This window comes from Neofelis nebulosa, chromosome X, assembly GCF_028018385.1.
Source record: "Neofelis nebulosa isolate mNeoNeb1 chromosome X, mNeoNeb1.pri, whole genome shotgun sequence".
NCBI classification, from domain to species: Eukaryota; Metazoa; Chordata; class Mammalia; order Carnivora; family Felidae; genus Neofelis; species Neofelis nebulosa.
This window is the reverse complement of record NC_080800.1, coordinates 8,186,555-8,211,485: the sequence shown is the minus strand read 5'-3', so window position 1 is coordinate 8,211,485 and position 24,931 is coordinate 8,186,555. Positions and strand designations below refer to the sequence as shown.

The 24,931-nt window shown below is 46.1% G+C and overlaps 1 protein-coding gene across 7 annotated transcripts in view; it reads left to right on the top strand.

The window, feature by feature from the left end:
- The window catches only part of ARHGAP6 (Rho GTPase activating protein 6), a 454,675-nt gene that overhangs the window by 417,902 nt on the left and 11,842 nt on the right, over positions 1–24,931 (top strand). For all 7 annotated transcript variants that reach the window (XM_058713350.1, XM_058713349.1, XM_058713353.1 and 4 more), the window contains 2 exons: positions 5,273–5,452; positions 18,477–18,574. In XM_058713350.1, the coding sequence (XP_058569333.1) occupies positions 5,273–5,452; positions 18,477–18,574 (278 nt within the window). The remainder of the gene's footprint in view (positions 1–5,272; positions 5,453–18,476; positions 18,575–24,931) is intronic.

The following is a 24,931-nucleotide window of genomic DNA, read 5'->3' as shown; positions in this document are numbered from 1 at the left end:
TAGTAGTGATAGTTAGTGAACCCTCTGCTGACTTTAGGCTTCATAATATGGCACTGACACCTGATTTCAGCAGACACAGCTCTTCTGGGGATATGCTGTAATTCTCATAATTGTTAAGTAGTTATATTACCCGTCTGGGTGTCGTCCTTTATCAGCTACTGATGTAACAGAAACCGTCGACTCCTCTGCCTAATCATTGGGTAGAGGCAGGACCCTGTCTGTGTGATTAAGGAGGCAGCGAGGAAAGCAGAAAGTCCAATTGAAGTCACTCTCGCGTTTTTTAGAATTCATTTTCAGACGTTCTGTCCAAGGGCGGAACAGGCCTCCCTTACTTATGCCCGAAAGTAGAAAATACTCCTAGACAGGTCCCAATGAAACTTAGCATGTTTCCATTGATGTATCTCCCACCTCGTGCTGGCTGTGCTCCAGGGGCTCCATACGTTACAGCGCATCCTCCCCTACGCAAGACAGATATAGTTGCCTCCATGTTTCAGAGGTAGAAACCGGGGCCTAGAGGGGCTAAGTAACTTACCTTGTGGCCCACAGGGAGCTCCACTTACGGTTGTGCACGTTGCTTACTTGTGCATTTCACAACTCTGGGGGAGGGAACCGTGCACCCCACAGTCTCTATGGATTTGCAGAGTTAGTAAGACAGTAGCCCAGAAGATTGCACGAAAATATCTTGAGGAAGGGGCTCCTTCTTCCAATTCACGCAAAGTTGTCATATTGAAGAGGGGGCGGGGCGGTCCAGTGACTAGGAGTTACAGCGGTGGCTCAAACCCAAAGTGGTCTAGCTTACTAAGAGCAGAAATCTAGAACAGAAATTAGGAAAAATCCTCCACTGGGGGTCTAGTTCAAGGTCTTCCAGCTCCCGTGCGATTGATGTTTGGGAGCAGGGAATTGTTGTAGGGGCTACCCTGTGAATTCTGGAATGCTTAGTAGCATCTCTGGCCTCGGCCCACCTGTTGTCGGTAGCAGCTCCCCGCCATGCCCCAGGTGTGACCAACCGAAAGCATCTCTGGACATTACCAAGGATCCTGTGGGGGCCGGGGCGGGGGGGGAAGTCACCCCTGGTTGAGAACACTCGGTAGCTTTTATAACTAAGTGGCCATGTGTTCTTGGAGAAATCTATTAACCTTCCTAAACCTGAGTTCTGAGCTTTGGGGATAAAACTTCTTCGACCGGCACCGCACAGCGGTTGAGAAGAGTGGTTTACTCTAAGGAATATGCAGATATCCCAGTAACAGCAAGGTTGTACAGGGAGTCAAGAGTTCGCCAGGGTTTCTGGACACCCTTGGCCTAAACCTTGAATCAGAACGAAGGGCTAGGAATCAAACGTTAAAGCAGCAGGGGAAATATGAGGAGAGTGCTGTTTCTGTGAATTGGTTCAAAGTCACGGGAAAACAGGTGGCCCACGCAGCCATCTTAGATTCGAGTAAAGGCCATAGAGTGGGAAGGTCCTGGTGAGGTTTGAGGGGAAATTGAGCTGTGTTTGTAGAGTGCTGAATGCCTTTGTAAGGGAATAGGTGCTTAATTCTTTTAAGCCCTGAATCTCTGGAAGGATTCCACTAAGGTAGTATCACCCACGCTGTAGATTGGTTAGAGTCAGGGAGAGAGCGAGTGGGGAGGCTTTTGTATAAATAGCAATATGGAAACCAGCAGTTCACGTTGTAAATGTCTCCACGTAACAGTGGCCTTGGCATTTGAATCACATACATCCTGAGCACCTATCTGAGTTCCTCTAAACGAGTGAGTGTTGTTGTTCAGGAATTTTCGTATTACTCTTCCTCGGATGCTGTGGCCTCTGGGAGGTGGCGGAGGCAAGGACACAAGGCAAAGAGAGAATTAGGGAATGCAGTGAGGACTCACTCCGGAGCTGCAGAGAAAAAGTGGCGAGTGTGGTCCAGAAAAGTTAAGAGGGGCATCACCGAGGAGACTGAGTTTAAACCGCACATCAGCAGGCGTGTAGGGATCGAATGTCAGCTCCGCTCAGGGATGGGAATTAGCGAAAAACCCCTCTGGTCGAAGTAGGAGCGGACGGAGAGGAACTAGAGAGAGGTTGTTGGCTTAATGTTTGGTGGTAGAGAATACAGGCCGAGCGCAGTGGAGGGAGGCAAAAATCAAACTGTAAACTACCGTCAAGAAACAAAGCAGTTTTCGACTTTTCCTCTTCCCTGTTTGGTGGTTTGGGTTAGGTGCGTTATCTACTTGTTGGGTAGTTGTTATGGCTCGGAGCATGAAGAAGGGGGGCCAGCACATCTAGAAGCTTGGAGGCTCACACAGGGTCTAGCCAGCGCCTTGCCACATGAACTTGTTTCTGTAAAACAGAGGAAGAGGGAAACGTACAGAGTTGGGTGGGGGAGGTCCTTTTTCTCCTCGATAAAATGAACATAATATTTCCTTTCGAACTGGCACCTAAATTTACTGCATCCCTAACTGCTAGGATCTTACAGATTTTGAAAAGACAGACCTGGGGAAAATTGTTGGCTCGTCCGTCAGTGCTTTTCTTGGGGAAAAGAATGGTATTTTAGCAAATCAGGGTGTTTAGCTATCAGTGTTTGCTTTGTTTCATTCCATTTTGTTTACTATCTGCTTTGCTCCTTGGGGAAGAAGAGAAATTCCCAAATGTACGAAAGATTTCATATCTTTTAGAAAGAATATTGCAGGAACATAACTGAGACCTCTTGAGCCGTGGATTCCCAGGTTGTCCAGGAACCCTCCGGTATCGCACAGAAAATGTGGTATAACTATGCACCGTTTGGGTGAGAGAGTCCATGGCTGGCCTCGTTTCTTCAAAGAGTCTACGAGGCACAAAATGAGTCATGAGTCACCAACATAAAGCTGACATTAGTGATCTTTGAGGAGGTGAATACCTCTACAAAATGGGAGGTTGGCTTTGGAACCGAAGCAGGCCCACTGCCTCGCTCTCCCTACCCTGAGTCCAGCTCCCCCGACCCTTTAAAGCTAGTGTTCCCATTGCCCCATATTCTGTGACAGGGGCCGGGGGCCAGCATGCAAGGGTGACGGGTGGGAGGCGCAGGGTCGGGACAAAGATGCAGGGTGGCTTCTCGGGTCTGGGCTCCGGGCATCACTTCCCTGTCTGTCGAAAAAGGACAACAGCCCAGCTGCTTCATGAGCTTATAGTGCAAAGGAGTTGAAACAGCCCGTGGGAAGTTCCTACTCCGGTGACTGTACGTGCCAAACTTGTAATACATGTGAGCGAGTCATATTCTGTTTAGAAATGATCTAGGATGCTTATTGGGTAAAGATAAAATTGTTCCTTTAATTGGCTAGCTAATCATTAACTAGCGAACTGCCCCCAAGCGCACATGGTTATGACCTGGACATATGGATACGTAGATGCTGACACACGAGCACAAGAGTGAAGGCTGTCTGTGAACAGTATCCTTTCCAGGTTCAAAAGCAGTAAACCAAAGACAGATCAAAACAAACCAAAAATGCGTTAACAAGCCCCAGCAGCATGGTCTGCAGCTGGGATCTATGTACAATTTTACAGACGGATTGAATTGCATTCCCAGAATAGCAACAGGAGAAGAAGGGAACAGAAACCGAGTTCTGGATCGTCCTTGTACTAAACATTCTTTTAAAAGAAAACAAAATCTTGGGGCGCCTGGGTGGCGCAGTCGGTTAAGCGTCCGACTTCAGCCAGGTCACGATCTCGCGGTCCGTGAGTTTGAGCCCCGCGTCGGGCTCTGGGCTGATGGCTCGGAGCCTGGAGCCTGTTTCCGATTCTGTGTCTCCCTCTCTCTGCCCCTCCCCCGTTCATGTTCTGTCTGTCTCTCTCTGTCCCAAAAATAAATAAAAACCGTTGGGAAAAAAAATTTAAAAGAAAACAAAATCTTCTATTTGTTAATGTTAAAAAAAAAAATCAGGGAAAACCCTGATAGGACTTTAAGAGGTGGGGAGGGGAGACCCTCGAGATGCCTGAGCTCTCAAGGGATGAATTTGAAAATGACACCTATTTCAGTTTATCCTTAGCCATAAACTTCCAGGAAGAGAAATGAAAAATAAAGGGAAAAAACATGGCAGGGTTTATATGAATGAAATAAAACAGAGACAAAATAGTTGAACCGTCCTACACAAAGAGCACTTCCTTGAAAATTCCCAGTGTTGACCATTCAAAAGCATTTCACTTGGCAGGAAACCTGAAAACAGGCTCCCCTTCCAAAAATAGCACCCACTGTGTGCCACTCGGGGCCACGCAGGGGTGGCAGGGCCGGATAGCCGCAAGCTCGGGGCTCCCCAGGACAAGGGTCAGACCAGGAGTCTCTCTCGTGGCTGTGAACCCGGACTCTTGAATTTTGCTCTGTGTGCCCGGGTGCCCCTCGAAGGTTGGGCACATCTTCCCAGGCTGAGCAGCCATGGTTCTCGGATGTATCCCTGCATTGCTCGATTTTCAACTCGTATCAACAAGAGAAATAAACATGTGCCTGGATCGGTGGTTCTCGCCCAAGGGCAGTCTAGCCCCCCGGGGGACTCGCGGCAATGGCTTTGCCTGCCTCTCCTGCAGCGCCCTTTGCCGCACTGGCATGCCTCGATGTGTTTTACGTGTTTCTGTTTTTGCATCCAGCGTTCTTCCTGCAGTGGAATTGTCCCTTGCCCCAGCCCCTCCGCTTCTTCCTTCATGGTGTTGTGCAAATATTGCCACCTCTTTGGAGTGTCCCGGGGGCCTCCAGAGCTGATGGCTTCATACTTTGTACTCACCACTTGGGCCTGATATGTCTGTTTCCCCTCTAGAAAGCGAACTCTTTAAAATAAGGACTGTAGTGTCATCATTGTTGAAAATTGTTTAAATAGTGAGAATCCATGAAAACTGTATAGCCTATGGTAGGTGCTTAGTGGGTGATTTAATAGAGAGATGATGAATGGATGGATGCAGGGATGGATGCAGGGATAGATGGAAGGCTGCCTGGTGGATAGATGGATGGATGGTTGGTTAGATGGATGGATGGACGGACATCAGTAGTTTTTAAAAGCAGACAGGGTAGACATTTTATAGAGTGCCGGTTTCACAACGAATAACTTAGAGACGTAAAATTGTGCTTAATATGCTATTGAAATGAACAGGGAGCTATGAGAGTCAATCCAAGATACGAAGCAAAAGGAAAATGACAGTGCTCCTCATGGATTCTTCCAGAAATGATACAGTCCTTGCAGAAAAGAAAGGGGAAAAGGTTCCCTCGATTACCGAACCACCCAGCAGTTTGAAAAGCAAAAATAACATCAATCCTTGTATTCCCCGCTCTTGTAGGTCACTGGGAACAAAATGACATCTCTAAACTTGGCCACCATATTTGGACCCAACCTGCTGCACAAGCAGAAATCCTCAGACAAAGAATTCTCGGTCCAGAGTTCAGCCCGGGCTGAGGAGAGCACAGCCATCATCGCTGTGGTACAGAAGATGATTGAAAATTATGAAGCCCTGTTCATGGTAAGTGGCTCTTCTTTTGCACGACATCTCAGTAAATGGCCTATTAATTCTCTTTAGTGGCGTAATGAGACCCATGCACACCGTGTTCTGCTCTAGAGTGCCGGTCGTTGCCTGAATTCGTCGGCAACCAGACAGTTTCAGCAGACGTAGAAATTCACATAGCTGTGATGCCACTGGAAATTTGCGATTCCATGTTTAAACAAATCTACCCAAGTTATAAATTTCATTTCGTCGGCCCCTAAACAACGGTCACAATTTGGAGTCATTTAATTATTCAGGTAGCAATGTCCTTGCTCAAAGTATTGATAAAACCCTTCTTTGGGGAATTATGTGTGGCCCTCATGAATTCATGTAATTCATGACCGTCTCCATCAATGGCACCTCCTGCAAGGTCCATCTTGACATTCTAGCTGCTCCACGAAGCCTCACCTCTCTCTCCCGTGTCCTTCTCATGTCACTTCTCTGTCCCGTGAACTCCATTACTGTTCTTATTGATGTTTATCCTACTCAACATTGTGTTACAGTCATTTATGACTATTTCCCTTAGTAGTTTATAAATGCATTTGAAACACGGGCTGTGCCCTCGTTATCTCCTCTCTGTATCCTCTGTGCACTTTTGGAAGGCCCTCCATCTGGCAGGCACTCAATAAATATTCTTTTTTATTTGTATTGAATTACCAGTTCCTGTTTTGCTTCAAAACACCACCCCGCTCACTCCCACTTCCCTTGAAACATTAGAACAAATGCCAACTCTCTTCTATTTCTGTTCACCACTCCTATCGCATATCAGAATGTACAGGAACTTTCTCCATGTTTCCTCTCCCATTTCTCCTGTCAACTTGCAAGCACTCATCATAAATCTTACCTATTCTGCTAGAGCCTCGTGTGGCTTCTTCCCGAGTATGCTAGTTCCCTCTTTTGAATCTCCTTAGTATTTCGTTTACATTTATCAAATGCCTCGCATTAGATTTACTTCCATGCTTGTCTTACACCAATTATTATATTTTTTTTTGTACACTTGAGAGCCGGTGCTTTAGAATCTTTGCCCTCCGTGTCTTACCTGTGTGATCGTGACCCAGTAACTCAGCGCTCAATAAGCATCGATTTCAGCTTCCGTGAAGTGGGAAAAAAATAAAAATACGACCTATTTCCCAGGGTGGTGCCCAGAATCATTTGATATGTGAAAACATTCTGCAGACTGTAAAATTCTGTGCAAACGTTAATTAATAATTGTATCAGTCGGGCCACATGAGCTGGCTCAAGTCTCAGTATTTTTGCACAACAGACGTAAATACCTTGTTGACATAAAGTTTAATCAGATGTTTGTCAGACGGCCTTGCAGCTAACAATTTAGGGACTTTAGCTCCTTGCATCTTGAGACCCTGCGACCCCCTAGGATTTTATGGGAGAACCCAGAAGGGCCATCCATCATGGCTACTCAAATCCCATCACGCAAGCCATACTTAACTGCAAGGGAAGCTGGGAAATGGATTCCTGCTGGGTGCCCAGGAAGAAGAGAAAAGGGATTTACATACAATGAAAAGTTCACTGAGGCAGAGCGGGCTCTCCCTCGTCTTTGACTCTCTGAAGCGCCGTCCCTGTGTTGCACACAATAAGCTCTCAAAAAAATGTAGAATTAGTCATTGCTTGTATATAAGTTTCACACTTCAGCCAAAATGCTCATAATTAATTACATGTTGGGATGAGTCAAATATCTGAACTTCTCAACATTTTCTTCAAGTTTTAAGTCACATATCATCTTGCCAAGTCATCTTGGCATTACTTCATGCTCTCTGGATTTTTTGTTTTTAACAAAAGAATACCTCTTGCCAATCTTAATTCTGTTCTCTAAATTCTATATTCTAAGCAAAGTTCTTTAGATAAAACCACAAACCATCAGGCATTTCTCATCCAGTGGGATGCTAACACAGCCAGTCTCGGCCTCCTTGAAAGCACAGTTGCCGCCATTTTCATTGTGTCATTCCCCTCCTTCCCATTTCCTGCCACCCGGACTACTACAAACAGTGGAAGAACACAGTCTTCCACCTTTTCCAGCATTTTCCAAACATGCTTTTCGCTTGCTGTTCTCAGTAGAGATTGATATTGAGAGTCTTCTTGGGTAGTAGCTCCTACTTGTGCTCCCCAGTTGTGGTCTTTACTTCTCAGTGAGGCCTTTCCTGGCCACCTTGTCTACGACACAGCCCCTCCCCCCGCCCACCATGTACACTCATCACTACTAACACAGGGTTTGTACTCATTTCCCTTGTTTGTTGCGTGTTTCCCCACCACAACACAAGCTCCATGACAGGATGAATTTGTGGCCTTTACCATCTACTTCCTTTACAGCATTATCCCCGTGCCTGACACATGGTAGAAACCCAAGCGGTAGTGGTTGAATTAATGAGTGACTCCATGGTAGTTCTGGGACATATGATTTCCATATTGTTAATCTTTACTCCTTATACATACCAAAGGTTTAAACGCGGGGGAATTAAGGACACCTTTGTCAGAGTATGTGAGCCATTACTATAAGCATTCTTGATTTCCTTAGACAGATGATGGGAATTGTGTATTGAGGAAAAAAAAAATTGTGAGGTAGGGGGAGAGGTGGGCCAGAGACCCCAGGCCAGGGCCCGTGAAAAGCAAACCGACTCTGGAGTCAGAAAACTTGGCTATAGCCCCGTCTTTGCCACACATCAACTTTGTGACGTCACCTTCTGAGATTTCCACCTCTTTAGTTATCAAAGGACGAGGTTAGAACGAACAAGATCCAAGCTCCCTTCTGGTTCTAAACTCTACGTGGCTCTATGCCCTCACACTGATTTTGTCTCTTTTGTTTCTACAAAGCACAAAAGAATCCCATCACTTTGTACGCTGTCTTGGCATATTTGGCATTTCAGAATCTAGTTGGTTATACCAAAGCCGACGGCTGCGTTGGCACAGCTGCTCTGCGTGGGCGGACACATTTTGTTTTGTGTTTTCAAAGAAGCTTTCGGAATTAGTACAATAACTCCAAACAAGGAAGGCTGAAGCCTGATGGTTGAAGTGTGTTAGCCGTTGTGCCGTTTCACAGCTTTCGGAAGGATTTACGAGCTCCGAAAGGAAGGCTTTGTTCCCCGTTGGCATTAGACAGGAAGACCTGTCAGAAAAGGTGGCTGCGAGTTTGTCCGTGAAGGGAGAATGCACCTGCCTGGAGGCAGCGCTTCCTTCGAAGAATGGACAGAAGGGCTAGAGAGACCCGCAGAAGCCTGGTGAGGACCCAGGGTTTGTTCTGAGTGTTAGTAATGTCCTTCATTTTCTGATGTTGGGACTGCCTCTCCCACGTGGCCAGTATGTGAGTTAATGAGAGAAGGCGGAGAAGAACCTGGCTTTGTCTCGTCATACACAACAGGCGCCTCGATCCAGAGGCTGACGCACGGTTCCAGAGTCTGGCTAGGACGGGTTGGCACACCCGTTGTTTGCTTCTCGGACGCTGGCTCGGAAATGCTAGAGCTGGAGAGAGTTCCTGATAACAGCCATCATGAGCACGCTATCAAAACTCAGGGCAGCAGATGGTAACAGTCGTTCTCAAACTTGAGCGTGCAGCAGGGTGGCAAGGAAATTTGCCCAACCTTCAGATTCCTGCACCACGCTCCAGAGAATCAGATGGGGTAGCGCTGGGATGGGGCCCAGGAATCCGCACTTTCTCATGAACGCCTCCTGGCCGTTCTGGTCATCTCTGAACCATGCCTTGGGAAACCACATCTTGGGGAATCCCCAAGAGGCGGGAAAGACCATGAGCTCGGGAAGGCGCTACCAGAATTCAAATCCGTGCTCGGCTGTATATTTGCCGTGGGATCTCGGGCCCGTGCTCAACGTCACTAAGCCTTCGTTTTCCCGTAGTACAAAAGCGAGATGAAGGCACCTAATTTATAGGATCATTTTGAGAATTAGAAATGACACTTTAAGACGCTTGGGACAAGAACTGACATAGACTAGGCACGCAAAAAAGAAAGATCACTGCTCTTCTTACATGAAATTGATAAGATGCTGCCCTATCACAGCACTTTTAAAGGTGTTGCCTCTGTGGCAAAGCCCACCCTGCCGGCTCTGTAGAAGCATGACCTGCTCCCACATGTATAGAGTCCCTAGCACCCGTCACCTGTTAACTCGCTGTATAACTTACTCATTTATTGTGCTTATTGAAACCTGATAGAACGTGCAAACTTTCTGAAGGCGGGGAGTCTCATTTCTTTTGTCCACTGGCGCTCCAAAAGGCCAATAATATATTATTGGTTGAATAAGTGCAACAATATATTGCCAGAAAAATACGCATTTCTGTTGTTTGTTTGTTTGTTTGTTTGTTTCTGGTTCAGTGCCCATACCCCTTAGATCCCCTCGCCTTTAAATTATGACCCTGTATTTCGCACATCAACAGTTGAATAACTGGATAACGTGAAATGATGCTCTCTGGGAACACTGGAAATAAAAGAGAAGGGTCATGCATATCCAGAAACAGTCTGTGGTATCTTTGTAAGGCAGAAAGTATTCCCCGACTAAATCATTGGCGCGTGCATCGTTCTGAGAGTCGTTGCTCAGACATACATAACATAACCGAGGCTGGCAACTCCAGAGAAAAGTCATTTCTGCTCCTGGAATCAGTAAGAGCTTCAGAGCAGAGTGGAGAGAACTGTCAGCCCATTCTGAGGGCCGATACTAACTGATTCCTCCCCGGGCTCCTTTTTGGAGAGAGGGAAAGTGGAGCCGGCACCCCCTTCTAGGCCCGTGAAGAGCCCAGCGTGCCGCGGAGACGTGGGAACGCCAGCGCACTCCCACCCCGCTGCTTCGTCAGCCGGAGCTGGGGACCAGCCCCGCGCACATGGGAATTTTCAACTGAGAACAACCCGGAGCAAGGGTCACAGGCCGACACGAGGATTCCAGGCTCGGAGGCCAAGCCCCGCTTTGTGTTCTCTCCATTCCCCGATGCAAATTGCATTTTCTTAAAACCGCTTTTGCGTGCCAAGTCCAAGGGAGTCAAGCAGTGATCCGGGTCATCAAATGGGAAACCACCCCCTACCAACGTATCTGGAGAATTCTATATGATTTCCATTTCCTTTTTCATACAACCACTGTTGCTTTTTTTTTTCTTAATGTTTTGGGTTTTTTGTTTTTTTTTTTTTTTTGAGAGATAGAGTGCAAGCTGGGGAGAGGCAGAGACAGAGAGGGAGACACAGAATCTGAAGCAGGCTCCAGGCTCTGAGCTGTCAGCACAGAGCCCGACGCAGGGCTCGAACTCACAAACCACGAGATCATGACCTGAGCCGAAGTTGGACGCTTAACCGACTGAGCCACCCAGGCACCCCTGTTTAGTTTTTTTTCACTTTTTTTTTTTAAATAACCACTGCTTATGTCCCAGGGCTCAGGCTGGTCTTTGTGTACCTCAGCAGCACCGTGTCGTGAGGAGCAAGCCAAGAGAGTTTGCCCAAGTGACGCGGCAGCTAAGTGAATTATTTCTACAGCATGAGGCCCCCCAAAGACAAGGTGCGTTAATATGGTGTCTCGCATGTGGAGTCCATTTGGAGGAGGAAGAGAGAGGCAATTTTAGCCCGTTTGAAAATGGGGAGCAGAGTGCTGTTAACAGCATTCATCCCTCTGGACGAATCGTAACACCGCCCCGCTGGATGTCCAGGCCGGCAGGTGGCTGTGAGAGCCAGCTCCCATTCCTTCTGGAGCCTGTTCACCTGGTCCCTGCCCACAGTGACAGAACGCAGGCACCCCTGGCGACACACAGGCAGGGAGGGGCGGAGGCCCTAGTGGGTTTCACCGCCTTTACCCTGTGGCCGTGGAGCAAGGACTGCTGGTTTTTCTTCGTCATCCTTCCTGGCATCTCCCCCCACCTTCCCCATCTCCACGGGTCCTGGGCTCCTCGACTCTGTTTGTTCAGTAACATGCCCTAGTTGCCAAACACGCATGTATCGGGCACTTAAGAAAAATGTGTTGAACTTAAATGCATTCTGACCCTCCAGATGCACCCAGAGCCCCTTACATAATAGGAATCCATCCTCCACCGCAGTGACACAGAAGGTTCTAGGCTGGGCCTGCCCACGTTTGAGCTTTGGCTCCCATAAACAGCTCAAGTGATTGCTTTCAGTGTGTTTGTTAACTTAAAAAAATGTCACCATGACTTCCAGTGATATTTACTTTTGCTGGAAAGTGTTGCAGTTTTAAATGCCAAAGCATCCTTCGTGGTCCAGCGGAAAGGGACGGATATTGGTTTGGAACACCCAGAGGCAAGTACGATAGGGCTGTGTCCTGGGAATTGCTCTTCGAGAAGCCCCTAATGGTTTGTTGTAGTGACTTAGTAAATGGAGAGAACTTGAACCATTTTCCCCTCTCTGTGGTTTATAGAATAAACTACACCATGGCAGTTATGCCCTAGGCAGTTGTTCAAGGTTTCATTTTTAATTTGATCGGGTGAATTTTGATCGTGACAGTTTTATCCGTTCATATGTGCACTGTTTACATTTTTCCGCTGAAGCGGGAGAGTCCAAAGTTCTTTTGATTTTTGAAATAGCATTCTGCTCTGAAGGAACACATGAAAAGCTAAGGAGTTGAGTCTCCGGATAAACACAACCATAAATGGTACCCTTGGAATATATCTAAACTTACTGAATAGTTGACTAAAACCCAGTAGAGATTTTGATGTGAAACAATACATTGTAAGTGAAGAAGCCACTGGGGCTGGGTTTTGTTTCTTCACTCACATGTGCAGAACTGGTTGATTTTAAAAACTAATGTGTTCTTCGCAATCCTCCTCCTTAGTTTCCGTTTGGCTGTATACAGAATCCCAGAAGAAAAAAGATAAAATGTGTTTGAATATGGAGTCATACGTTTCATTTTTCATTTTTTAAAGTTATCTCTATGCCCAGCGTGGGTCTCAAACTCATGACCCGGAAATCAAGAGTTGCATGCTCTACTGACTGAGCCAGCCGGGCACCCCTCATTTTTATATGACTGGGAACAGTAGTTTGCATACGTGTCAGAAAATTTCTCACGATCCTCAGTTGGGAACGGAAGTTTGTTTGCCAACTCTAGAAATTAATAGCAAGGGCATTTTGCTAGAACGTGACATTGGTACTCTCTTATAAGCAGAGAGAAGCGTCCATACAAAGCTAACAGAACAAGTGTATACCATAAAGACCAATAATTCTGGGTTCTTTTGCTTATTATTTGTAGCCATTCCGACAACGTTTTTTGAGCATCCATTGGGTAGAAAACACCACCCGAGCTGGTGTTCTGGAAGAGCGTAATACTGACTTGAATAAGTAGGTGAACGGTCATGGGTGTGCAGGTAGGAGCTTCAGGAGAAAAAAGAGCAGGCAGCAAAGAGGAAAAAGAAGACGCAGTTCTTTCCAGTGTCTCTCGCAGCCATCGTCACATCCCATGATGAAAAGAGATGTTTCAAGACCCCCACTTGGGGTACCTTGGCCAGGATTGGCAGGCATGTGCTCGCCCTCTCCGAGAAAGGGGCTAGCTGAAAGAGAATTACAACCCTGGGAGCCTGTATCACTTCTGGGCAGACAAGTCCGACCACCCCTGTCTTCAGGCAACTTACCTTCTAATGATGTCTTGAGGTCTGGCGGAAGAGAAGGAACCAGAAGGGAGAAGCTACGTGGAGTTGGCTTCAAGACGATTGCAGATGAGCGGCCAACTGGTCACAAACTTTAACTCTAACAGTTCAGGGCGGGGGGTGGGGTTCAGGAGTAGAGACATATCAAGAGGAAATCCCACCACTTGGTCACCCACCCAAGTGTTAAGCAGAGGAGAAGAGAGTGATGCTTCTCTGTGAGTGGACAGGAAAAGAGGCAGAGATGGATGCCTGTTAGTCTAGAAAAAAGTCGCAGAACAAATAGAGGCCATCTCCATGTTATCCGCTTTTATTTTTTTCTTCTAAGTGTTTAGTTTATTAATTATTTTGTCTGTTTCGAATAGAATCTTTTATTCTAAGCCTCTTGGCGATTGGTAGGGTGCTTTCAAATCCGTCAGCCTTTCTGATCCTCACACACTTCCATAAAGGCAAATGGGACACATAGGATATGCCTGGACTTTGAGATGCAAGAACAGAATCCGAAAGAAGATCATGGATGTATCCAAGTTTACACTAATTGATAATAAGCAATGAAGCTTATAAAAACAGGACCTCAGGGGCTATCGAATCTCACTCAGAAACTCTTTTGACAACGTCCCGATTCCTGCAATGGAGCGCAACTAGGAATGGTCTGTCTGGATATTTCTGACTTACGTAAGCTCCTGTTTCCTGTCTGTTCGTTCCCTCAACTTTTGTTTCTCTCTTAAGTATGGAACTTCACCGAAAATGAATGCTCATCCAACTGAACTGAGCCAGTAGTTTGACAGTTTCATTAAATAATAGCAAATTAAATACACAAATAGGGGCAAAGATTGGAGGGATTATTGAGAAAACAGCACCAGAGGCTGTTGTACGAATATTAAAAGTCCGTGCCAGGCATCCTTTCCAATTCTCTGTCCTCATTTTCCCACTGGCCCCAATTTTCTGTACCATTCCTTAATGACAAACAAACAAATGTGGCGTTATCAGATGAATTTTTAAAGCTGCTTTATATCATTTTGTAACAAGATGGGATATAAATAAACGAATTAAAATAATGGCTCATGTACAGGGTAGTCAGTCTTACATAATACATAGGAGAATTTTCCCTATCCTTCCTACAATACGTGGATCCACATTTTTATTTTTTTATTTTTATTTTTATTTTTTAATTTTTTTTTCAACGTTTTTTATTTATTTTTGGGACAGAGAGAGACAGAGCATGAACGGGGGAGGGGCAGAGAGAGAGGGAGACACAGAATCGGAAACAGGCTCCAGGCTCCGAGCCATCAGCCCAGAGCCTGACGCGGGGCTCGAACTCACGGACCGCGAGATCGTGACCTGGCTGAAGTCGGACGCTTAACCGACTGCGCCACCCAGGCGCCCCTGGATCCACATTTTTAAATGATATCTTTTTACTTACTTGCAAATACTGTCCCCGAGCCAGAATGGCATTGGGGGTCTTTTAAAAAGAAACTATAGATAGATTTATAACACTGACGCTTTCTATTTGCATTTGTTACCAAGTAAAAGTCGTGCGTGCTACGCAAAATAAACCTCAGTGATTATAATTGGTTGGGAACCAAGCCCGGTTGAACGAGTGAAAACTCTGCATTACAGAATGATTTAACAGAATGTTATGGAAAGTTATGCTTTCAATAATGATGCTCCCCGTAACCTATTCTAATAGCGTATCCAAGTTAATAATTTATCATTAGACACACCATACACTCTCAAAGAATTAATATTGTGATGCTTGCAGTACCCCAAAGGATATGCATGAAGGCTGTTGATTCCTCAGTGGGAATGAATGGGGGCTTGGAGCAAATTTTCTTATTACGTGTCTAAGGATGGAAAATTTTTAATTAAACTAACGGCATGAAAAGCAAATATTTTTCCTCATTTGCTCGTGGGAATTTCTTTCAAAAAGTGCTCAGGATATACATTGTGGGCTTATATTATTTTTCACTTTCTGTTCATCTTTTAAACAGGAGCTCTCCTCTCATTTTTACCCTTTAGGCATCACTCTTTGACAAATTGATATAATACTGTGTACCTGTTGGGCCGTGCTGTTTCAAAAACTTACAGTAAAAATGATCCGTCTTTTTTTTTTTTTCTTTTAAGTAGGCTTCACCTCCAGCGTGGGGCCCCAGGCGGGGCTTGAACTCACGACCCTGAGATCAAGACCTGAGCTGAGAGCAAGAGTCGGGTGCTCAACCGACTGAGCAACCAGGCACCCCTATCGGTCTTTTTATTTTTTTAATGTATGCAATAAAGAGGACAGAATCCCTCAGCCTTGACCTCAAAGGCTTGTCCCTTCTCTTCTCCTTCCCAGGCCATTAGGCTTGGTCGCAGAGCTTTAAATGCCATCGGGATATATCTCCCAAGTTTCTCTTCCCAGTTGCCTACTAGATCTGTCTTTCATTCGGGTGTCCCACAGGCCAGTCCCCTTACCCTAGCGAAGCCACCCTCCTAGCCGTGACCTCCAGCCTCTTCTGGCTGCTGCTTCTGTACACCGGTCAGCCTCCGTGGCAGCCCCGTGCTTCCAGGCACCTTTCTTGTTCGCCCTCTCCCTCCCTCTTTCTCCCTCCAGCCGGCAAATTAGCTAACGCTATCATCTCTATCTTCACTGTCGCCAAGATCCCAAGATTTCTCATCGGCTCAGCATCCTGGTTCAGCCCTCCGTCCCTCTCTTCTGGAGAGGTCGACGGCCCCTCTCTGCGCTCCCTGCTTCACCCCTTGCTCCCCCGCAACCTACTCTCAATGCGGCAGCCGGTGACGACAGTTCACGTTAGTCCTCTGCTCGAAACCCCCAGTGACTCCCCCACCGCCTAGATTGAGAGCAGATGTCCTTCTCATGACCCGTAAGCTCCTCAGCATCTGGCCTTGGCCACCTGATCCACTTCCTACCGCTCGCCTCCTTCCTCATTCTTTCCAGCCTCGCCGGGCCTCCTCTCTGCTCGTGACTCACGATCCTGAGATTGTTCTCTTCCTTCTGCTTGGAGTGATTTTCTCCAAGTCCTTCATCAAGTTCAGTTCTCTGTTAAGATGTCAGTTTCTCTGTGACCTGACATCCTACTTAAATTGCACTTCCCTGCCCCGCCCCACCCCCCTCTCCATCGCCCTCCTCTGCTTCGTTTTTCTCCGTGCGACCCGTGCTATGTTTTCTTTATTTGTTGAATGCCGGTCTTTCCATATTTGTTGTCAGTTTCAAGGAGACCGGGATTCCTGTCTGTTTGGTTTGCAGCTGAGTTCCAGCATCCAGCTCCTGGCACTCAAGAGAGGCATTCGCCAAATATTTATGTGATGAATTAAAGGAACGGGGTGGGGAGAGGCGCGGGGAAGTGCAGGGGTGCCAATGGAGAGTGTGTGAGGATGACTGCCGGGGGACAAAATGGCAAAGACGAGCAAGCAAGTCGAGGGCGTCGGCAGTGGGGGATAAAAAGGTTTCTGAGCAGGCGCCTTGATTAGAGCTCTCCGACAACCCCACAGAGAAGAAACTTGATGCCGGAGGTGAAGGGAACAGAGGGTATACAAGTTAGCAAGTTGCTGCGTCGCGGGTTCGTCGAGGACGTATCTTTCTTTCGGACTAAAACCTTTTAAGTGCTGTAAGGAACTTGAGGCCCACACAGCTGAACAATCCACAGGCAAATATGGCTCCAGGCAGAGCTCTACCTAGGACTCAAATGCTGTCAACAGACCCTTTTCTTTCTTTCCATTTCTTGGTGTTGTTTCTTGGACCGTCAGCACAGTCTTGAGGCCCCGTGGGGCTTCTGGCCCCACATTGCCTCCTCAGATGCCTCAGGGAAACCGTCCCGGCTTTTTGTGACCTCTAATGGGGCCGCACACCCATCCCACAGGCAGCTGTGATAGTCTGGGAAGGGAATGATGGCGGCCTTAGACCAGCTTACGCATCACCCCTGAGCTAAGGGTTGGGGGACTTGGGGCATAACTGCCATAACAAGAGGGAAATGGAAGCTGGTAATGGCCAACAGATGCCTGCTGCAAAGGGGTCATGAGGGCTCAAACTTGGATCACTGCAATGGAATGGAAGAGAGGGGAAGGTAGGAACAGGCCTCACAGAGATGAAATCGAATAGATCTCCTGGTTCTGCACAGGGAGGGGAAAGGACACAGAGAAGCTTGAACGCAACCCAGATTTTGAGTTTGTGTGAGTAGGGTTTGGCACTGTGATTAATGAAGATTCGGGATGAAGTGGGAGGGACAGATTTATGAGAGAAGGAAAGCGTTTTGTTGCTTTGTCATCCCTGTTTTTATTAATAAAATTGTTTCCAGCTTCTCAGAGCTCAAGAAGAGTTGAGTTCTGCAAGAGGCAGGAGGCAAACTCCTCCACCAGCCCCCTTATTCTGTGAACACTTGTCCCTGCAGTTTTGAAGAGCCTGGTCGCTGAGGCCTTGTATGCAAGAACCAGACGGAAATTTTGTTTTCTCTCAATAACTTGAGTTTCCGTTAGTTGAGCTACCAGCGTCTATAGAGTAGAAAACCCAGTGGAGTGGAGTTCAGACTTTCCTCACACAACATTTTCACACAAGCGGTTTAACATGGTAAGGCCGTCTTCTAACACGCTGTGGACTAGCCTAGGGAAACACTTGGCGCTCACCCACAGAATTCTAGTGAATGCCTTGTCAGATTCCAAAGCGAGAGCCTTTTCATTGTCCATGGACCAGGATGCGAGGAGGGGGGGAAGTGCAGGCTTCGAGTGACAAAATGACACGTGCAGATATAGTCGTCGGCATGTTTTCGCATGTTTGGTCTCTGCCAGGTACTGTTCTAAGTTCTCGACACGTAGTAAGTCATTTGATCACCCCAGCAACCGTTTGTGGCGAGGACCTCATTCTCTCCATTTTGCAGATGAGGACACGGAGACCTAGAAAGGTCTCGTACCTTGCCGAAGGTCCTACAGCTAATAAACGGAACTAGGACTCAAATACGGTCTGGCTCAAGGGCCGCCCTCTTAATAAACCTATGTTCCAGAACTGCCCAAAACAATTATAATCTATGTCCGTTGTCTTGGCATAATTATAAATAGGAACTCTAGGAAGTGTCCCCATTTGGACGATAAATTATGAACACCATCCCTCTTGACCATGATGTCTTGCTTATTCAAAGCCAAGAAAATCTAGTCTAAGCACAGAGGTATCCAAGTGAGTAGGCTATATCTCCAGTCATAGGACGTGTGACAATGTGGATTGAGTATGACTTTTTGGCAATCATCCACTTTGTCCTAAGAATTAAACTGGCTTTATGGGTTGGTATAGGTTTGGTTTTAACTGGTGAACCACTCTGCTCTGTTACGACCTTTTAGGCTCTGTTTTATGTTACCGTAAAGTCGCCAGTGACACTGGTTCTCCCCCTTCTGGAATGGTTTGACTGACACCTCAACGTCTGGCCCCTCCAGGTTCCGCCAGATCTCCAGAACGAAGTCCTGATCAGCCTGTTGGAGACCGACCCCGATGTGGTGGACTATTTACTCAGAAGAAAGGCCTCCCAGTCATCGTGAGTATGCCACTCACCCCCTCTTCCAAAGCTGCCGTGGGGATTCCTCTTTCCTTTTCTAGAGAATTCAAGAGGTTTATGTAACTCCATGCAGGGTGACTTGAAGTGGAATTTTGGCAACTTCCTGGGGAATCTTGTCAGTCCACCTATCCAGAAAAGTGCTTCAGTATGACTAATCCACTTATTAAATTAGAACGTGCCTTATGGGAGCTTTCTGTTTCATTTTTGGCTTTTTCTAGCCCCTCAAGGTCTTTTTGACTGTGTTTACTGGGAAAAAAGAACTAAATCACTGGCAAGAAGCTCAAAGGACTGTGATGCACATCAGTGTTTCTCCTTCTAGAATCCTGATAGCTGTACTTACGTGCCCCTCAGGCTATGCCTGGACGCATCTTACTTGTGTCATTTATCAGCCCAAGTGACACGTTACCAAACCACAAGACAAGCCTCTACCAAGGCCTGGGTTCCCGTTTGAAATTAGAGGTGTGCGCCCTCCTGACTCTTCCCCTCTTCGCAGTTGACGTCCTTTTGGTAACAACGCACACTGCTCTCCACATGCTGCCATGTTTGCAATGAGTAAAATGAATGCCGTGCCGTAGGCTGCGATTTGCCGCCATTTTGCCTCCAAAGGAAGAGCATTGGCTTTTTTACATTAGTCAGATTTTAGGATTAATCCCAATTATTTGGTAGAAAGGCAGCACGTATGGGGGTGCTGAGCTTTTGGCAAAGCCAGTTAAGAGGGTAGATTTGCATTGTTATCCAGGAGCGATGTTGCTGCTGTGACACCAACCCTTAAATCTGTGGCATGAAAAGTTGTCATCGTCTCATGAAAATGCCATTTATGTTATGCTTTTAATATACCGAATTGCAACAACTCTAAGACACATTTCTTCCCACGTTTTATCGTCTCTGAGACTGAGAGTCATCTGACAATCAATGGCGTGTCCTGATGTAATCCATAGCATTTTTCCTTTCTCGGCTCTGTATAAAATAATGGTATGTCCTATTCAATGGTGTCTTACAAATACCAACACGTGTTGAGTTGTCCCTTTATGTTGATGTTGAATTCGATAGATGAATTTTCATTTGAAACTATTTCACATGCACTTTTCAAAAAATCATCCTCGTGCCACTGATGATCAGGCCAAACACTTTGCCTGGAGTCAAGCCCCAAGAGCGACGAGTGACTAAAAATATATTCAAATTGTCTTAATGGGCTGGCATTTCATGGTCTTGCTCTTCTTAAATTTTTCCTAGATTTCTAACCATCATCAAGGTGTAAATTCTAATTTAAACTAACGCAAATGACTTTTCTTCACAGCAGATCTCGTATCACCAGAATTTTAATGAACTCACTCCTTTCCCTCCCCGCGCCAGAAAACAGACATGGTGGCATTTCTGTTCGTGAGTCCCTCGTTAAGCTGCATTTATGACGTTTCATGGGTACTCTGTGGGAAAGCTGGACAACACACACCTAAAAAAACCACTGATGTTGACTTGCCAAATTTCTGCTTTTAGATGGTGCGTTTAAATGTATAAATATTGTGCTTTGAAGAATGGTAGATGAAAGTTATTTTTATGTGGTTTTCAGGTATGTTCTTTGCATATAAAGGCCAAGAAGTGAACTTTTCTTTCTCTACTCTTAGGGAAAGCAAGCAGCGTATGTGTTAGGCCCATCCCAAGCTGCATAGTTATCTAGCCTCTCCCGTTCCCTATCCCTATAAGAATAAGAATTGTAAGGTCAAGGCAAGCCGACCCTAGGCCATGATCATAGGTGTGTGTCAGGGGTTCAAGGGAAGGGAAGTGAGCTCACTGGTGCTCCATGGATGTCAGAGACTAGCATTGTTGAACAGAAAACATTTGGAGATGGCTTTCTTAGTAAGGGAGAGAGGGAGTGTTTGTTTTCCTCTAGGTACAGGCCAAGGAGAAGCCCAGAAGGGTTGATAATGGTGTCGTGAAGTAAAAATACGTAAATAAATACTTATTTCATCCTGGTTGTCTTTTGAGGTTTGAGAGTCCCACCCTTGAGCTGTAGAGAGTGTCTTCATACCTTAAACACGCTTCTCAAGCCTCACTGCGTATACAGATCAGCAGGAGATCTTGTTACAAAGCCCTCCTGGTGATCTGAATCAGTAGATCTCGGGGAGGGGAGTCTGAGAATCTGCATTTCTAGCAAGCTCCCAGATGTGACGCTGCTGGTCTGTGATCCACACTTTCAATACCAAAAGCTTAAAATATCAGGCATATTCCTAACTTTAGGTGCCTACAGACTCGTTGAAGGAGGCCTTCAAGGATAAAAATAATGCGAATCATGTTAGGAAGTGTGTCACAGAGTGTGGAATGATATGTGCCGGCTCATTGGTTCTCAGACTTGCCTACCCATTTGAATGCCCTGGGGAGCCTGAGAATGACCATACCTGAGCGCCACCCCTAGAGATTGGATTCGTTTGTTCTAGGGTACAGTCTGGACATTAGGAATTTTTTAAATCTCCCCTGTGGTTCTACTGTTCTGCCACGTTAGATACTACGTATTTGCCATCACACGGTACTATATTTGAGGCAGGTGATTTTCTGACATTAAAAGGGGGTCTTTGCATTGACGAAGGAAGGGAACCAACACTCCGGACCATAAATCCACCTGGAGTTTGGAGAAGAGAAAGAGATGTGACCTATCGTCTCAGCGATGGCTTCTGAGAAGAGCAAGGATTTGCAGTGAACTTTGAAGACTGGAGAGGTGTCAAGAGACCTGGACATTTGGGAAGCTTGAACCAGGGCCTGGACATAACAATAAATCCGTCAACTGGCTGTGGGCGTGATTAAGGAAACTGTTGGCCGGCACAGAGCACAGAAGCCCTGAAATGGCAGGCTTGGGGTGGCACTTAAATTAAGAAGTGATGGCAGCGAATTACAGTGACAGGAGATTGCTCTTAGCTATGTGGTCTTGGGTAAATAGATTCGTCTCTCTCTGTCTCGGTCCCCTCATCTGTAAAGCGGAGGTAAAACAGAGTTGTTGTGCTATTAGAAGAGTATCTGATTTCTAACAAATGCTTAACAAATGTCAATGATTGCTACCATGTTACTTCGAATCTCACCATTTTGTTCATTTGCAACCGCTTACCAAAGACTTGGGTGTCACTGCTTTCTACCTTTCTATCCATGAGACAGCAACCGCTGAAGGCAGTATGACGCAAAAGGAGCCATCCGCTTTAAATTGCAGCGGTGTCTAAAGGCAAAGCCCGCCGGTACTGGCCTGATCCAGTCGGCATCGGGATGGCGGTGTTGGTTCTGGAACAGAGAGAGGGGTGAGGGTGAAAAGACACACAAGTGGGAAGGTGACCCGAAGCCTCTGTTCTGTGCCATCGGCCCACATACCTAGATAAAGCTGTGGACTCCTGTGCCCCGCGTGGAGACTGCACAGGATGGGATGGGGAGTGGAAAAACGAGTTTTCAAAAGAGTGCAGAACCAAGAACAAGAACATGTTTACGATAATTTCTGTTCTGAAGGAGCAAACATTTAGTGACATTTGGGAATTGAATGTTTTGTTCTGGTTGGAGCTTTTCCCTTCTTCTGCGACGACAGCATCGGGGCGGCGGAAGGAGGACTCATTATTTTCTCTCGTGCTTGTCCACTTAGATTTTTGGCTTCAGCCAAAACGGAATACCAAAGGGAGATTAGAAGAGATTTATATTACTAACAATGCAAGACTTCCAGTATTTTCCTTGCTTGTCTGGAATATTTATTAGAATTATATGCTCTTTTCTTCAAAGACACTCAAAATAGATCCCCTTCCTTTGATTTAGGGATGTAAGGAGGTAGGGGATGAGAATGGAAGGTAAATCAAAGAGGACGAGGCATGTGGGACTCCGGCATTTGCAACAGAAGAAAAGAACCGAAGCAGGACCCGGAGCAGGGCGAGGAGAGTGAGGCACTCACGTAGGTGCCCAAGTGGAGGGTGTGCTACAGAGTCAGGCGTTGGGGCGCCGGGGTGGCGCAGTCGGTTGAGCGTCCGACTCTTGCTTTCAGCTCCGGTCATGATCTCACGGTTCGCGAGTTCGAGCCCCACGCCGGGCTCCGCGCTCTCAGTGCAGAGCCTGCTTCCGATCCATTCTCCCTGCCTCTCTGCCGCTCCCTCTCTCACACTCTCTCTCTCAAAAATAAATAGTAAGGGGCGCCTGGGTGGCGCAGTCGGTTAAGTGTCCGACTTCAGCCAGGTCACGATCTCGCGGTCCGTGAGTTCGAGCCCCGCGTCAGGCTCTGGGCTGATGGCTCGGAGCCTGGAGCCTGTTTCCGATTCTGTGTCTCCCTCTCTCTCTGCCCCTCCCCTGTTCATGCTCTGTCTCTCTCTGTCCCAAAAATAAATAAAAAACGTTGAAAAAAAATTTTTAAAAAAAATAAAAAAATAAAAAAATAAATAGTAAAACACTTACAATAAATAAATCAATAAAAATTCAGGCATCAAAATGAACGATGTGGACCTGTCATATTTTTTAAAATCAAAGTTAACACCAAAATCTACGATGAGCAAAATATTAAAAAAAATTTTTTTAAAGGCCACTGCCACGCCGAGCCACCGTGGACCCCAAAGCCAAAGGGAAAATGTGTATGCTGGCCTAAATGGAAGCAAACCCATCAGTGATGCTGTGAAAATACTTCTTTGCTTATCTTATTTTTCAACCAAGAGAACTGCTGTTTGACAGTTTCTCCTGAGCAAGTAACAATCCTAAATAAGTTTTAATTAAGTTAAGCTGAACTAAATAATACAATTCTGTTTGGGCGCAAATAAAGCATTTCACCCTAATATAATGATGTAAGTCCTAATGTGCCAACTTTTCAATTTTTTCAATAGCTTTCAGCTGCTTTAATGTTCTGGGAAAAAAAAGCTAACCATTAAAAAATCACAAACAACCATGCATACCTATGTGGTATGCAAGGCTAAATATAGCATTTTCCTACTATATTCTGGAAACAAAATGGAAATAAAACAAATTTCACTGCGTTTGGGAGTGAAAGGTAATTGTTTTCTTGAACCAGATTCTCCTCCTGTTGAATAAAACAAAATCTACCTTCTTCATGATGGAGGAGCGTTAGGCTTTCTCATAATTCAAGGCGTCACATTGAAATTATCAAATAAATATGTAGATAATTTCGTTTAACCTTTCAAAGACTGTCCTTGAAAATGCCTTCCTCCACAAAACCATGGAGCGCTACAAGATGGACTATGATTTCAGTTTTCCTTTTCCTAGGATTTGTAAGGTCAAAAAGTTCTCAGGAAATTCTGAGAGACAAGAAATCAGACTTTCTCAGTATAGTATAACAGCAATGAACCCTACTGACTGGCCGTAGTGTGGCCTCAGCTGTCATTCTGTTCCAGCTCCTTGGAAATGAATGAAGCATTAACACGCCCCCCGCCCCTCCCCCCGCCATGCACACTCTGTTCAAGAAAACCTTTTCAGGGGTGCCTGGGTGGCTCAGCTGGTTAAGCATCCGACTTCGGCTCAGGTCATGATCTCACAGTTCGTGAGTTCGAGCCCCGCGTCGGGCCTGGAGCCTGCTTCAGATTCTGTGTCTCCCTCTCTCTCTGCTCCTCCCCAACTCAGGTTCTGTTTCTCTGTCTCTCAAAACTAAATAAACATTAAAAAAAAATTATATATATATATATATATATATATATATATATATATATATATATAAAGAAAGCCTTTTCAGCCAGACAACTTCAGGAGAAATGCATGTGGAATAGGAAATTCCAGAATGAAAAATTCCAAAAAGCATGAATGTGCCTTCTACGGAAAGCCAATTCAAAACGAAGGGAGAATCGATCGCATCACCTCTTTCTCCGAACGCCTTTACGATGATTCGCAACTTCTTTTATAAACTTGCAGAATACTAACTGGAAGATGTCTTATGAGGCACACTGTACAAAAAGGGACGGGAGTCAGCGTTGTTTTCTCTGCGCCTGTCATAAATGCCTTCGTGTGCCATGGCTATCAGGAGGGAGTTAGCAAGAGCTAAAAACGAGGGGAGAAATTTCACCCAAGCCCTGGGTAAGTTCGAATGTGCCCGTGCGATTAATAGTGTGTGAGATGGGTATGTGCTCTGAGTCCCAGCAGACTGAGCTTTATCAGTTGAGCGACGAAGCCAAGGAAGAAGCCGACGTGTGCTTGAAATCTCCGAGGATGTTTCTCGCTGGGGAAAAGCTCAGCAGGGGGCTGGGCTGCCACATCCAGTGATTGAACCAGAGTTTTCCATTTATCCGCAGAACGAGTTCTGTGCCTCCAGCTGCAGTGCAGGCCTGCCCACAGTCCCCTGCCAGCGGCGTGTTAACACCCTGACCTGGAGGGACCAGCTAAGGGTGAGAA